A 15,955-nucleotide genomic window follows, 5' to 3' on the forward strand; every position below is an offset into this window, starting at 1 on the left:
CAGTTCTTTGGTGCTCAGCCTTCTTCACAGTCCAACTCTTACATCCATACATGGTCACTGGAAAAACCATAGCCTTGACTAGACAGACCTTTGTTGGCAAAGTAATGTCTCTGCTTTTGAATATACTATCTAGGTTGGTCATAACTTTTCTTCCAAGGAGTAAGCGTCTTTTAACTTCATGGCTGCAGTCACCATCTGCAGTGATTTGGGAGCCCCAAAAAATAAAGTCTGACACTGTTTCCACTGTTTCCCCATCTATTTCCCATGAAGTGATGGGACCAGATGCCATGATCTTCGTTTTCTGAATGTTGAACTTTAAGCCAATTTTTTTACTTTCCTCTTTCACTTTCATCAAGAGGCTTTTTAGTTCCTCTTCACTTTCTGCCATAAGGGTGGTGTCATCTGCATATCTGAGGTTATTGATATTTCTCCCGGCAATCTTGATTCCAGCTTGTGCTTCTTCCAGCCCGACGTTTCTCATGATGTACTCTGCATAGAAGTTAAATAAGCAGGGTGACAATATACAGCCTTGACATACTCCTTTTCCTATTTGGAACCAGTCTGTTGTTCCATGTCCAGTTCTAGCTGTTGCTTCCTGACCTGCATATAGGTTTCTCAAGAGGCAGGTCAGGTGGTCTGGTCTTCCCATCCCTTGTTGTTAAGACAACAAGGGACTGGAAACTACCTAAATTTTCGTCAGTAGGAGAATGGTCACATAGTTTCTGTAATTCTAGCCTCTGAAATATTACATAGGTTGGAAACAGTTGTTATATATTTTTCATTTGAAGGACTTTGCAATATATATTATTAGATACTAAAAAATGTCAAAGAGTGTTTTGTACAATCCATTTAAAAATTAAAATAGTATATGCTGCTGCTGCTGCATCACTTCAGTCGTGTCCGACTCTGTGACCCCATAGACAGCAGCCCACTGGGCTCCTCTGTCCCTGGGATTCTCCAGGCAAGAATACTGGAGTGGGTTGCCATTTCCTTCTCCAAAAATAGTATATATATTTGTATATATGGAGAGATTTTTATTTATAAACATAAACACGTGGAGAGAGACATTCCAAGCCATTCACCATTGCTATATCATTAGAAGTGAAAAACGGGGAGCAGGAGAAAATATTATTAATATATATTTTATGCCATTTTGTTGTTTAGTTTTGCAAAACATGTATGCTTTCATTTTAAAAAATTTAATAAAGATTGTTCAATGGTAAATGTAAATACACACGATAGGACGTTGGCTTGGCTTTGCGTGTGTGTAAATACTCTATGGTATAAGCAAGGAGATCCAGCGCTGCTGTGTTAGGTCAGGGATACAGGGCTGATTTTGTTGATATATGGCGGAAACCAACTCAATATTGTAAAGCAATTATCCTCCAATTTAAAGTAAACAAATAAAACTTTAAAACTGAGACTAGATGACCTCCTATTCTAGAAAATAAACAAACATTCCAAACCCTGCGCTACAGCAAGAATAAGAGGAGTCTTTGAAGTAGAAGGAAAGAACCCCAGACAAAAATGTGGGAACCCAGGGAGAAATGAAGAACCCAGGAATGAACTAACGTGGATGGACTTGCAAGGCATTATGCTTCGTGAAATAAGACAGAGAAAGACAAGTGCTGTATCACTTATATGTGGGACCTAAAAAATACAACAAACGAGTGAAAATAACCAGAAAGAAGCAGACAGATGGATACAGAGAACAAACTGGTGTTTACCAGTGGGGTAGGGGGTGGAGGAGCAATGGAGAGGTGTGGAATTGGAGGCACCAACTGCTGCGTATAAGGTAGGCCCAGGAATATATCATACAAACGGGGAATAGAGCCAATATTTTGTAATCACTGTAAATGGAAAGTAACCTTTCAAAACTATATAAAAATTTCTAATTATAAACATTTTAAAATGTTAAAAAAAAAAAGAGATGTCTTCATTGAGAAAACAGCAGGTTTCGCTGGACTGATGTGGCAGTATTCTTCTGTAGATCTACCTACAATTTGCAGGTTCGGAACTTGCATTTCTTTTTTCAACCCAGTTAAAACTTATTCTAAGAAAGAATTACTAGGAAGCCAGGTGATACAGAGTCCACTGTTTCATTGCTTAAAGTGTTAAGCTGTTCTTGTCTTACTCTTTATAACTATTTAATCTGAGGTGAAGACCTAGTTTGTCTAGCATAACTATGGCTAAATCCAACAGTAACTTTTTTAAAAGTGTTTTTTTTAATATTCTGTCAATATGGATGTTTGAAATAAAGACTGTTAATCATTTTTTCTTTTTTATTTCAGAACGCTTTACCCTGTACAGCTCTAAAAACCTTAGACAAGCATGGAATAAGTAAGTTTTTAATACAGATTATGCTTTCTCTATATCTCTCTTAACTTTTAAAACTCTTTCTCCTGACATTCTTTCGCTTGTTCACCCAGTTATCTATTCATCCTTTCATTTAGCCATCAGGCAGTTACTTGGTCCTATTTGCCAGCCCCCGTGTCTCACCTGAGCCAACACTCTCGTGTGAGCTTGGATTCCCAGAGTGAGGTTGTATTTATTGCTTTAGAGTTGTTAATCCTGAAATTCACTGTGGTCTCTCTTCTTCTAACTAGATTCTAAGAAATGTTTTAGCATCCTTGGATGCTAAAATAATGTTTCTTAAGTACAGTATATCCACTGACTTTCTGATCTGATTAATGTTGGTGACAACCTTTGAGCTAGATGAAACTGATCTTTCAAATGTTTTCAGTTTACCTAATTTTTTTTTTCCCCTGAGCCCTAATGGGAAGCTAAGTACATGTATCACTTGGAGTATATGTACGCTGTTGATTTAATTTCTATTCTGTCATCACACCTTGTTGAAACTGTTTTATTGATTGGTTTCAAAATTTGATGACATCTGATGATGTGAGTGTCTCAAGTGATTCAGGGTTTGGGGGGGCTTTTTTTTGCAAGCCAGACTGCTAGTAAATCTTTGAAAGTTAGTAAGCAGAGTAATTGAGTCACTCCCATTTGATTGTGAGCATGACATCTCAAGCATTATGTTGGGGGAAAAGGTAACTGGTTCTGCTTTGATTAAGTTAAATATTATTTGTCATAACAAAATTTTGTCTACAGGGAATTTAGTGTTATTGTCTCCCTTTTTACTGTTTGGACATGTTTAATTTTATATGTCATCAATTATGGAAAAAATAGAAACTTTTTATAATAAAAATGCCTTTAATCAATGATGTCAGTAGATAACATCAGACAGCTTATTATGAGGAACTCATGAAATGAATACATTAAATTCTTCAGTGGATTCTTTGAAAGATTTGGCAGTTTATTTTGGTTAAATTCATACTTAGAAGAATACACCAGTATAATTATTTTATCTAACACAGAACTTCACATTTCCCATTTGAAGGGTCAGTTCTTAATATCTAAACAGAGTCCCCCCTGGGAAGCACACCCTCAGCTGGGTGGGAACATTCTGTGTGTGTTCCTCACCCTTTTAACCTCCTCCACCCTAACTTCACTGATCAGAGGTCTAACATATTTTAATTAAGTGCTTTCATATACCAGGTACTATCTTCAATATACAGTTGCTGTTTTAATTAAATCATCAAACACATTTCTCATAATTGCTCAATAGTTTTGACCAACTTGGTATCCACTTTATGAAACAATTCTTGAAAAAGCAATTGAATCTCTTAACTCCATCTCTGAAGTAACAGAAAAACTGGCGAATCTAATACAGAGTAGCATTTGTGGAGAACAGCCTTCAGTTTAGCTAACCCTCCATTTCCTTCCTTCAGAGGGACAGAGCTGAAATGACTTACGAATCGCCTGGGAAAGTAAATGGCAATTTTTATCCACTCAGAGTAGCTGAGAAAGGACAGGGCAGGAAGACCTCAAGATTTTCTTGGATGCCTTTGTTCTGTCATCCCCGGTGTTACAAAGTGGCTGTAACAACTCAGCAGCATTTCTTCAAATGGCAGTATCCAAAACCAAAGCAGGAAGCAAAGCAGACAGCAAGAAAGGAACTTTCTCCCCATCCTGCTCCCATCAGGGAGGAATATCCTGGAGATGCCCGGAGATATTTGCCCCTTTGTCTCTCTGATGGGGTGGACCGCATACCCTCCCTTGGCTGGGCACTGGTAACAAGGGAGGGGTGGACCTCTTTGTCCCCTGACCCTACATCTTGTTGCCTGTAAGGCAGGGTTTTGTTAGTAGGGAAGAAACAGGAGTGGCAGTTAGGTACAGGCAGTCCATGATAGCTGCCACCATGATTCGAAAATACTGTCTATTGTAGTAAACTAAAGTACATCTAGGTCGACTTTTTTTAATGCTCAATTACCTTTTCTTCTTCTAAACGAGCCAGTTTTAATATTTTAGTGCATATTCATCCAGACTCCAAAATGGTATATGTTACATGTGAGGATATAAACAGGCTGTTTTATCACGTGCTTCATCTCAAAAATAAATACAGTTCTTCTATGTCAAAAGAAAAGAAAGACAGGGAAGGGGACGGGGAGGGCAGTTGACGATGCTGCGTGATGTTAGGTCCACTGTCCCCCTGTGGATGGCACCCCAACAGCATTTACACCTGACCCACTCCAGTCTCTCATCTTTGCAGCTTGTATTCAGCACCTACCATCTGCATGCCCAGATGGATGGCCCCTTTTTGTTCAACCATTCATAGTGACTAGTGGGACGCCTCTCAGAGAAGATACTTTTGTCCATTTACATCACTCTGTCTCAGGAAAAACTAGGTTGTCTCGTGTCTTTCCAAAAGAAAAAAGCAATGGAAGTAGTAATCAAGCTTTGCATTGCTTTGCTTCATTCTGACCACCTGATGCTTTCCTTTCTCTGAGAGGTTCTGTTCATGTCACAGTTCTTGTTCAGTCGCTAAGATGTGTCTGACTTTGCAACCCCATGGACTGCAAGAAGCTAGGCTTCTCTGTCCACTATCTCCCAGTTTGCCCAAACTTACATCCATTGAGTCGGTGATGCTATCTAATTATTTCATCCTTTGCCACACCCTTCTCCTTTAGCCTTCAGTCTTTCCTGTATAAGGATTTTTTTCCAATGAGTCAGCTCTTTGAGTCAGGTGGCCGAAGTATTGGAGCTTCAGCTTAGCATCAGGTCACAATAAAAGTGATAAACATCACTAACAAAATTAGGCTGGCTAACACTCCGGTATTGCTGCTGTAGAAAGTTTGAAAACTGGACATTGTGCTCAATCTCGAATTCTTTCTTAAAAGATGCTAGATTTAGTAAATATGATTTTACTTTTGAAGGCAAATAAGAATTCTTCAGAGTATGATTTTTCACAAAATAAGGACGCCGTTTCTCTTTAAGATGTCACTTGAGAAATATTTTGTATTTGCATTTTCTGTGAACATAGGATTTATATTTTTTCTACTAAGAACAAGTTCTAAAAAACTAAAGGAAAGATGTATTTTTATGTAAAGTCTTTTAAATCATATGATAGAATTGCAGTTAATATCATTCTTTATTTATACAGTCACATATGCCTTTTTAAAAAACCTAGAATTAATTCACAGTCATTTAATAGAGTCCCACCCTTAGATTACTTTAAACGCATTTTAGGGAAAATACTAAAATTGAGCTTTTGAAGTAATGTTTTAAAATTATAAACATGATATGTTTAGAACCATGCTATTTTCAAATCCCCACAAGTCCGTTGTTGTTGCTGTTGCCTTAAGGGTTTATTTCACAAAACACCAATTAATAAATTCATCACTAAAAATATTATAAAAATGATTTCCTGGTATCCGTCATGTACTGAGCCCTTAAAGTGATCCTGGAGCTTCCAACCAATTTGAACCCAATGCGATGTACAGAGAAGTAAGAATTCTGAGATATGAATTATATTATTGATCCTTCCTCCAAATGGACTTGTGACCTTGTAACCATCATTGACATTTCAACATCTCTGAGTTAAGAAGGGAGTCTGGATTCGGAAGAATGGCATTTAAGGACAATTAGGCAAATGCTGGCTTTCTCCCTTGCTGCTAACTCATTTGCTCGTCAACAGCACAATTACGAAACCAAAGCAATTGCTAAATTCTCTTGTACAGCAGTAATAGGTTCAAAATAAAGTGAACTAATTTGCAAGGACTGGTTTGAATTCAATTTAGACAGGTTAATATAAGATGGGCAGGTTAATAGACAAGTGTAAGTCACTGTTCAGAATTAAGAAACACTGTCTTTAAGAATATGTATTAACACAGCTGTTGAAGCTAGTGGGTATGTTAACCTGCCTAAGAGAGCAAGAATTTCTTGACAAATGAAGCCTTACATCTCTTTGAACAGCTGTAACAAGTGACCCAGTTTATTTTGGGACCAAGTCTGCCCTAGGTAACTCCCATGCAATTCCCTGCTGACTTCATTTATACCAGTGACCATGGGCGTAGTTTTATCCTTTGAAAGATTTTTTTAGTATTCTGGTGAAACAATGCAGTGATCGGAGAAAAATGTCAAAAAGATTCGGCAGATATCTAAACTGAAAAGGATAATATAAAGAAGAAGTCTTAATTATAGGATTGAGAATAATAAATACATATTAATATAGAAAAGAAGGTCCTTTTATTCCTTCCTACTGGAATTTTATTACCCATGTGGTTTCTCTCTTGCTTGAAGGGGATTTTGGACTAAAGGGAGACAAATCTTAATTTTATAAATACATGTTCTGTTTTCCAGTGGCCTTCAAAACATTCCATTTTATTTCCTTGGAGTTATAAAGACTCCCCCTATTTTTCTTCCAGATCTCTCTATTTATAGTTGTCTGACATTGGCATGCATGTGCAATCAACCAAGAATTCCACCCACTTAAAAGATCTTTTATTATTTTGGCTGGAGAAGAAGCCTTAGTATATATTATCCAGCAAAGTTAAGGGTAGGATTCCAGGAATGCATTTGCTTGTTTTGGAACTTTTTAGCAGCTGAACAATTTTGGAGGTTTGAAAGTAGCAAAAAGAGAACTAAGGATAAACCACCAAGTCAGATTTGGAAAACAAATTTCATGGCTGATAAAGCAAAGCATGTCCACAGACACCAAACAGGTGTTAGCCAGCCTTTTTCTACTCCCTCCACCCCCATGCTTTAGTTCTGCTTATAAGCCTTCTAGTTAGTAAGTCCAACTAGATTTCCCTAAGAATTAAAAAAAAAAAAAAAAAAGACGACACTTTAAGATGTGTAATAAATTCAGAGACATTACCCTTACGGAAATGCAAAAAAATAGAGACAATAACATTTACCTGCATGTATTGTCAGATACCAGTAGAGTCGCAAACCCTCATTTAGGAGCTTTAGAAGTGTTTTCTTGCTTGGCGTTCTTGAACTTTCTTTGAATGTTTTATCTAATTTGATGATTAACTTCCAAAACATATTTTAAAGGTGCCAATGGCTTGCTAGAAAGTTGTTCTCCATGTTCATAAAGCATAATGTATTTAAAATAATATTTAGAGGAGTAACATAAATCTCACTCTGTGTATTTATATTGGTGGTTCTCTATTGTATATTTCTTCTCATATGTTAATGCATTCCATTAAGATATAAGTAGGTGACTTCTCAAGAAAGAAAAGCCCTGTTTTCTACTCTGCCTTATTGTTCAAAGTCGACCTAAAAATTTCTAAAGTAACAATGTATTGCAAAGGAAGTTCAAGCTTTCCATTTCTCTACAGTTGCTTGGAAATTTTAGAGGAAGGAAAGAACAGTTTTTGACACTAGGAGGAGCAGTTGAGTTGAGCCAGATCTTTGAATCATCTTTTTCCAGTTTCACTTTTTTTTTTTTTTCTTCTCATTGTTGATCATTTTTCTTGTAATTCTGTTTACTTCAGAGTAACAGTTTTAATGTATTTAGTGCCTGGAGATTTCTTCTCAGCATGTTTTCAAAGAAATTGTTCTTCGCGTCATCCATCACCTTTTTAGGGATAGGTTTGTTAAGGTGACCAGCGCTAAAGCAGACGGTAGAGCAGGCATTTTGGAATTCCTTTCTCTTCACTCAGAGGATGAAACTGAGCTGCAGTTGTCGACTGCCCAGCTCTGGGGATTTGAGTCCAGCATAGGAGGCTACGAGGCATGGAGTTCCTCTCCACACCCTTAAAAATGTGATTTTTAACACTTGGACAGTCAAATCCAAGCAGGTCTCTTGTCCTGACCTTGAACACCCACACATGGTATTGTTCGGAAGCCCCTTATCTCACCTGCCTGCTTACAAAAAAAATCACAGTTCAGAGCAGTTTCTGGGGTGACTTATTTTCAGAAGAATGAATCATTAGTTCAGTTACTGAAAGCATTATGGAGGTGTGATGTTTATCTGATCTATTAACCCCCTTGCCACTGAACAGAAAACAATTCTTCTAGAAAACCAAAGAGTAGATTCTTGAAGGGGAAAAAAGGAGGAGGTCCTCAAGTAGGAGATGCCTTCCAGGCTCTGGTGGGAGTCAAAGAAGACAGCATAAAAGTCTGTCCAAAGACGCACGTTGGAGGCAGGTACCAGGGGGATGAAGAGAAGGCTGTCTAAGCAAAAGCTGGCAAATCTGTCAAAGGCCTAGCCCTGATCACTGATAGTAGCTACAGCATAAAGTGATAACATGTGAGAGGCACCTGGTAAAAAGCCTGACATACACTCACTAATCCATAGTCCTGATGCTGCTGCTGCTAAGTCGCTGCAGTCGTGTCCAACTCTGTGCGACCCCATGGACTGCAGCCCACCAGGCTTCGCCATCCCTGGGGTTTTCCAGGCAAGAGTACTGGAGTGGGTTGCCATTGCCTTCTCCGAGTCCTGACTGTGATGGGTAATAAACCATCGGACAGCCCTCTGCAATATAGAACTGGCTCTTACATATGTTGTCCCATCTTCATATGCTTATAACAATATTGGAAGGTAGGGCAGTTATTATCATCTTCACTTTATAGCTTGAAATAAAAGGCATGCTGAGGACAGTCGATCCATGCTATTGAGAGTTACAACTTAGATGGTATCCCCCAGAGTGAATCTTAGGAAATACTGTCATTTTGAAAACCCCGATATTCAAACAGGGTTATCAATGCCTGATTTTTGTTGTTGTTGCTCTCACTGTGACGCTGGGTCAGGAGATCTCTTCTGGGGCCTGGTGTCATTCATTCCAAGTCTAGGTTTTCAGCAGTGGGAGAGCGGGGATGGAGTACAGACCTGACTTCCTCTCTCCTAGGGAATAGTGTTTGTAGCAGGCTGACCACCCACACCATCAACAAAGGTGTCTCCAGAGACTGCTGGGTAATGTGCCATTGGCATGAAGGCGGGTTGGTGGCAAGCCAAGGGCTGGAGATGAAGGGCCTGCCAGCCACCCACGCAGACCCTGCTGGGGGAATTTGTTGCCCATTCCACACGACTCCCACTGCCCCAAAAAATTATCTTCTGTCATTTCGTGTCATCGCCAGATTTCTTGTCCGTGTCTTTCTTTGTGTAGCAAAGAATTTGCTGACATTAGTAACCCCTGGTGACGGCCAAGGGCAGGCCCCATGTGCTGTTTGCTACCTTTTAGAACAGGTTTTTCGTTTCCCTTCTGATAGGCAGAAACCATCCATCTTCCCTCTTACTAATTGGCAGTACTTGCCAGGCTTGGGAGTTGGCAGTAGCAGTTGTTTTTCATCCTTTCAGATTATGTGTTGGACTGTTCATTCAAAAATACACACTTCTGGTGCAGCTAAAACTTTCTTTCTCCCATCAGCTTATTAAGGGATAAAACCCAACCACACTTCTGAAACAGCAAAGAGTTTCCAAGAGCAGCTGGGCTGCTCGTTTCCCTGAAAGGACGATAGAATTAGGCTTTCTTGAACAGTTGCCCAGAACAGATCCTTGAAGTGTGAACTGAGGAGGTTCTCTGCTTCTCCACAATGTAAAATGGTCTATTTGTATTCTGTGGCTGCTGTAGCAAATTACCACAAATTTATTGATGTAAGATACCACATATGTATTGTCTTCTCTTGGGCGGGAGCCTGGATGGGCTCAGCTGGTTCCTTTGATCTGGGTCTGACAAGGCCAAAAACAAGGTATGGGTAGCTGGTCCCTGTCTCAAGGCTCTTGGGGAGAATCTGCTTCCAGCCTTACTCAGACAGTTTGCAGAATTTAGTTCCTTATGGTTGTTGGACTGAGGTCCCATTTCCTTTCTGGTTGTCAGTTGGGGACCTCCCCCAGCTCCTGAAGGCCATGTATCTTCTTTGTCACCATGCCACCTCCTTCTTTGTCACCATGCCACCTCCTTCTTTAGACCAGCATCCGTGCCACAAGTCTCCTCATACTTCAAATCTCTCTCTCTCTCTCTCTCTCTCTCTCGCCCTTCTGTCTCATCTATTCTGCCTCCAGGAAGAAAAAGGTCCCTTCTTCTAAATTATATAATCCAGCTTAACCTTTCTATTTTAAGGCCTTAATTGCACCCTCAGGATGGGTCCTTTTTGCTTGAAAAGTAACACATTCACAGGCTTCAGGGATGAATGGGTGAGAGGACATCATTGGGCCATTCTGTTTTTCATGAGTTGTACTGGGGTTTCCTATTCAGTGATGAGTTGTACTGGGTTTTCCTATTCAGTGATGAGTTGTGGGGTGAGGCAGAGCGGAGAGGGCAAACCCAGCCATCATCCGGTCAGACACTGCCTGTTTTGCCCAGTCTCTGGCTAATCAGGTGACAAGCATAGGCCCCTGACCCTAAAGGTTCCATATTGCCTGGTTCACATTAGCTCTGCTCACATTTGTGTATAAGGAAAAAGCCTGTTTCCATCCTAGAGAAGAGAATAAAAGAGATTATTCTCAGGAAAGCTCATGGTCTCTAAGAAAGTGAAAATTTGGCCTGACATTTCTTTCCCCTGTAGGTCAGTGCTGTCCAGCAGAACCTTCTCCGTTGATGAAAATCTGTAATCTGCACTGCCCAGGGCAATAGCCATTAGCCCACCGTGGCTACTGAGTGCTTGAAATGTGACTTAGGAACTGAATCTTAAATTTCATTTAAATTTAATTACCGTAAGTGCCCTACATACCAACAAGTTCCATTCTGAGAGCATGTTCGTAAGTCTGATTTGTTTGTAAGTCCAACAAAGTCAGCCTAAGTACCCAAGTAACACAATGGGCTATAGAGTACTGTACTGTAACTGGCTTATAATATTTTTCACAGAAATAATACGTAAAAGACAAAAGTAAAACATAAAGAGAGCATTTTCAATCTTGCAGTATATAGTACCTTGAAAAGTTTAATAGTGCAGTACAGCAGCTGGCGTACAGGGCACATTCATGTCTTTGAGCGTTTGCAGCGTGAAGGTTCAAATGTAGGAGACTTACTGTAATTTAAATGTAAATAGCCAGCACTGGTCGCTACCAAACTGGGCAACACAGCTGTGGCTCAGCATGTAAACTATCCATTTATTTTAGGTGCCCACCAATGTAATTCAAGTGTGGGTGTCTGATGCTTGGAAACTCTACGCTCAAAAGTCCTTGCATTTTATACTCAAGTGCCTGAGGATCTTGCTTGATGTGTTTGCTTCTCACCTCTGTCTTTTGTTTGTAAAAACTCTGGGCCTCCCTAGTGACTCAGATGGTAAAGAATCTGCCTGCGATACAGGAGACGCAGGTTCGATCCCTGGGTTGGGAGGATTCCCTGGAGAAGGGAATGGCAACCCACTCCAGTATTCTTGCCTGGAGAGCTCCGTAGACAGATGGTCCTGGCGGGCTACAGTCCATGGGGTCACAAAGAGTCAGATATGACTGAGTGGCTAACACTGAAAAGATAATAGCTGTGGAGGACCCAGTAGGTGTGATAAACCTGCAGAGGGAATGGTGGAAGGATCAGGGAACACCCAGCAGACGTGCCGCCCCTGCCCCTCCTTCCAGGGGCCGTGCTCTTCCTTCCTGAGAGCTCTGCCTGCTTCAGCTGTCTGCGTCCCTTTTCCCTTCTGTTCTCTCTGCATTTTCCTGTTGGGAACTGCTAGGGGTTAGACACTCAGCTCTCTACCCTCTTTGAACTCCCTGAAGAATTCACCTCCTTGCTGTTTTCCTGGCCTCCTTGAACTCCCTCAACTCTGATCAGAAAATGCAGAAAGGCTCAACTTCCCCTTATCCACATATGAGATGCTATTGAGAGGAGCTCCACCTACTAAATAAGCCTCTCATGGCCCCCTGTGGGGACATATGTTAATTCTTTAACTTCAGAACATTGTAAATTGCCACATTTGAAGTAAGTCAGAAAGAGATAAATATCGTATTCCAATGCATATATACGGAATCCAGAAAAATGGTACTGAAGGATTTACTTACAGGGCGGCAGTGAAGAAACAGACATAAAGAATAGACTTATGGACATGGGGAGAGGGGAGGAGAGGGTGAGATGTATGGAGAGAGTAACCTGGAAACTTACATTACCATATGCAAAATAGATAGCAAACAGGAAATTGCTGTATGGCTTAAGAAACTCAAAAGAGGCTCTGTATCAACCTAGAGGGGTGGGATGGGGTGGGAGATGGGAGGGAGATTCAAAAGGGAGGGGGTATATGTATACCTATGGCTGATTCATGTTGAAGTTTGACAGAAAACAGCAAAATTCTGTAAAGCAATTATCCTTCAGTAAATAAATAAATTAAAAAGCCTAAAAGTTTCTTTTCTATTAAATTGGAAAATTGCATTGATACATTTTCAAAATGTTTAATCAGTTTTACTTTTTGGAATAAAACTGCCTTGGTGTTTAAAAAAAAAATGCAACATTTTTAAGCATGAACAGAAATGCAGAAAATTTTATTACTCATTTATTAAAAATTGCTGTCTTTGAGATCCCTTTCCTCAGCACTTATTTTTTCATTTTTCTTTCGATTAAGCAAATATTTATGAATTTAGTGAATCGTCAGCCTCTAAATTAATATGAGCGTAAGTTGTCACTGGAAAAGATGATTTGAACAACAGTGCCATCTCTTGTATTGACTGTCGCCCACTTCACACTTGACCTTGGTTGATTTTCATGAACATCAGGATTGGACAAGGGACCCAATCATTTGTGAGGACAAGGGGCCCCCCTCATCCTTTGGGGAGACTTTCTGTAAAGCTGGGGCTCAACTTCCCCTCATTGTGAAGAGACAGTTAATAGACTGTTCATGTTGACAAGTGCATCTGACATCTGCTCGGCAGCCAGTGGTCCTACTGATCCTGTAAAAATACAGTCAGTAAATATTGTTGATACAAATCAAAAAAGAACAGAAAAGGGGAAAGATGCCCATGAAAGCTCATTATTGGTGCACATGGCCAGAAATCACTTGAACGCCACATAAGCTTTGGTCTGATAGGGGCCAACTTCCAATCTCAGATCTACTTCTGAGCCATTTAACATTCAGGAAGCTCACTAGCCAGTCTGAGCCCCAGATTTTCAGTCCTTAAGACCCTTGGCAGTATTACATTCCACCCCCGCCCCACTTGTGTTTTTCAACATGCCCTGCCCTCTCCTGCCAGTCTGAGGGTTTCATTCATTCAAGATAAGTAATTGTCCTTGAAAATGAGTACCGCTGCTATAAAGGGTCCTCAGGTATCTGGAATATTCCTTCTGCCTTTCTAGAACCATATGCTGAATTTCTTGGACACCAGATAATTTTTTTAAAATCCTTCTTATGTAGAAACAAGAGTCCTCTTCCCCAGCAGTTCCTTCCTAAGAGCGATATGTTAGCAAATAGTGTTCTACATAGTTCATGGAAAACTGAGATTTACCCTAAGTCTTGAAACTCATCTCATTAGACAGTTTTCCTAATTAAAGTGAAAGAAGCCCCATAGACAAGCACTGTTACCAAGTTCAAAGCATCTTTTAGACCTCTTCCATACATGCACATGAACTCTGTACATAAGCTGGTGGGTGAGCCTAAACCAGTTACATAGAACCTGGGTGTCCACTTGACCTGAGGGTTTCATTTGTGAGACTCAAAGTAATTATTCTTATTGACTGCAGCTCCTAAATGGGGAAGACTTACGCTTAGAAACACAGAGAATAAAGGCTGGGAGCATGACTTTAGTTTGGTTTGCCTGTCATCACTGACAGTCAGATGGGTAGGGGACACCAAGGGAAACTGCCTTTTTTTTCAGACACTGAGCCAAGTCCATATCCCAAGGCACAAGTCCCATGTTACTTTGTTGTATCCGTCATGGGAGTGACTTTTAACAACAGATTTTATTTTGTCTTTGACAAAAACAATAAAGATACATGAAAAAGCCTTAAACACACATATATACAATCTGCAGGTCAATTATTTTTTGTCTTATTTGAAAGTATTTTTAGATCATTTCTACATTTTGGAGTATCAGAAAAATCCAGAGGTGATTTAAAATGGAAGTCTCAGAGTGAGAGACATGTATGTGTGTGGTTGGTATTATTTACCCTGACTATAAATGACATTATGAATAGAAATATTAACACAAAGGGATCGATATTCTGGCCCTCACTGCAGTATTAGCCAGCATATCTTTGTGTATCTGTATGTGGATTCTCTGCTGGTCCTCAGCTGAGTTTAATCCCTCAAGACTTGATATACAAACATAGTGCCAAATAGAGAACTTCCCTTAAATTATTCAAATCTCCCCATAAGTGATTTCCCACTCTTCCTGCAATGGAAAACATTTGATCATAAATTCAATTAAATCAGCCATCATCTTTGTGATGTTTGTCCAGCTAAATCCTTTAGTGAATAAACCGATAAACACACCAGCTCTGTGTGTGTGTGTGTGTGTGTGTGTGTGTGTGTTTATGGCATGATCGTTGGGGAAGAATTGATTTGAAGTCAAGACGAAGAGTAGTTCTCATTTCTTAGGCCAGATTTGGACCACTTTACTGCAGCCAAGGTTTAAAAGATTAAACTCTTAGCAGGGATAAAATCATGTGCACTCCTTAAATTTATTGGCTTTTATTCCCCATCTCGGGGCCTTGTTTTAATATATTAAGTTTCATATCCAAACGTGATATACTTTGGAGATGTTAATTAAAGCAATCATACCACACCAATCATTTTTCTTCCTCTTACTTCACACTCTCTTCTGCCTAGTTGAAACGGAGGAAGCATGACTGTTGACATGCTTTTAAATTTCTCCAGGAGAACGCCATTAGAGGGCTACAGTGCTATTGATGATTTCTCGTATTTATGTCAGCTGAAGAGGTGAGGTTTATTGTTGCTGTTGTTCAATTGCCCAGTCGTATCCAAATCTTTGCGACCCCCTCATGTCCATTACATCAGTGATCTCATCCTCTGATGCCCTCTTCTTCTTCTGCCCTTAATCTTTCCCAGAATCAGGGGCTTTTACAGTGAGTTTTCCATTCGCGTCAGATGGCCAAAATACTGGAGCTTCAGCTTCAGCATGAAGCGCTAAGGTTTATTCGAGGTTTATAAATGTTGGTTACTTCTCGTCTTTATCCTAAAGCCTTTTGGACAATAGATGTAACCAACCACTTCCCTTCTTTTTCACTATATTTTACTGCTGATGCTATCAGTTTGGATATAACTGACCTTTATTTATGCATTATCTTTGAAAAAATTGGAAGTGAAAGTGTTAATTGTTTGGTCGTGTCTCTCTCTTTGTGACTTCATGGACTGACCAGTTTCCTCTGTCCATGGGATTCTCCAGGCCTGAATACTGGAGTGGGTTACCATGGCCTCCTCCAGGGAAATCTTCCCAATCCAGGGATTGAACCTGGGTCACCTGCTTTTTTTTTTTTTTTTTTAATTTTTTTTAATTTAATTTTAAAATCTTTAATTCTTACATGTGTTCCCAAACATGAACCCCCCTCCCACCTCCCTCCCCATAACATCTCTGTGGGTCATCCCCATGCACCAGACCCAAGCATGCTGTATCCTGCGTCAGACATAGACTGGCGATTCAATTCTTACATGATAGTATACATGATAGAATGCCATTCTCCCAAATCATCCCACCCTCTCCCTCTCCCTCTGAGTCCAAAAG

General features: G+C 40.0%; 1 protein-coding gene across 1 annotated transcript in view; it reads left to right on the plus strand.

Annotated features, from left to right (window-relative positions):
- The window catches only part of CDK14 (cyclin dependent kinase 14), a 666,485-nt gene that overhangs the window by 515,778 nt on the left and 134,752 nt on the right, over positions 1–15,955 (plus strand). The window contains exon 12 of the mRNA XM_068972760.1: positions 2,292–2,340. Coding sequence (XP_068828861.1) covers positions 2,292–2,340 — 49 coding nt within the window. The remainder of the gene's footprint in view (positions 1–2,291; positions 2,341–15,955) is intronic.

This window comes from Capricornis sumatraensis, chromosome 5, assembly GCF_032405125.1.
Source record: "Capricornis sumatraensis isolate serow.1 chromosome 5, serow.2, whole genome shotgun sequence".
Lineage (NCBI taxonomy): Eukaryota > Metazoa > Chordata > Mammalia > Artiodactyla > Bovidae > Capricornis > Capricornis sumatraensis.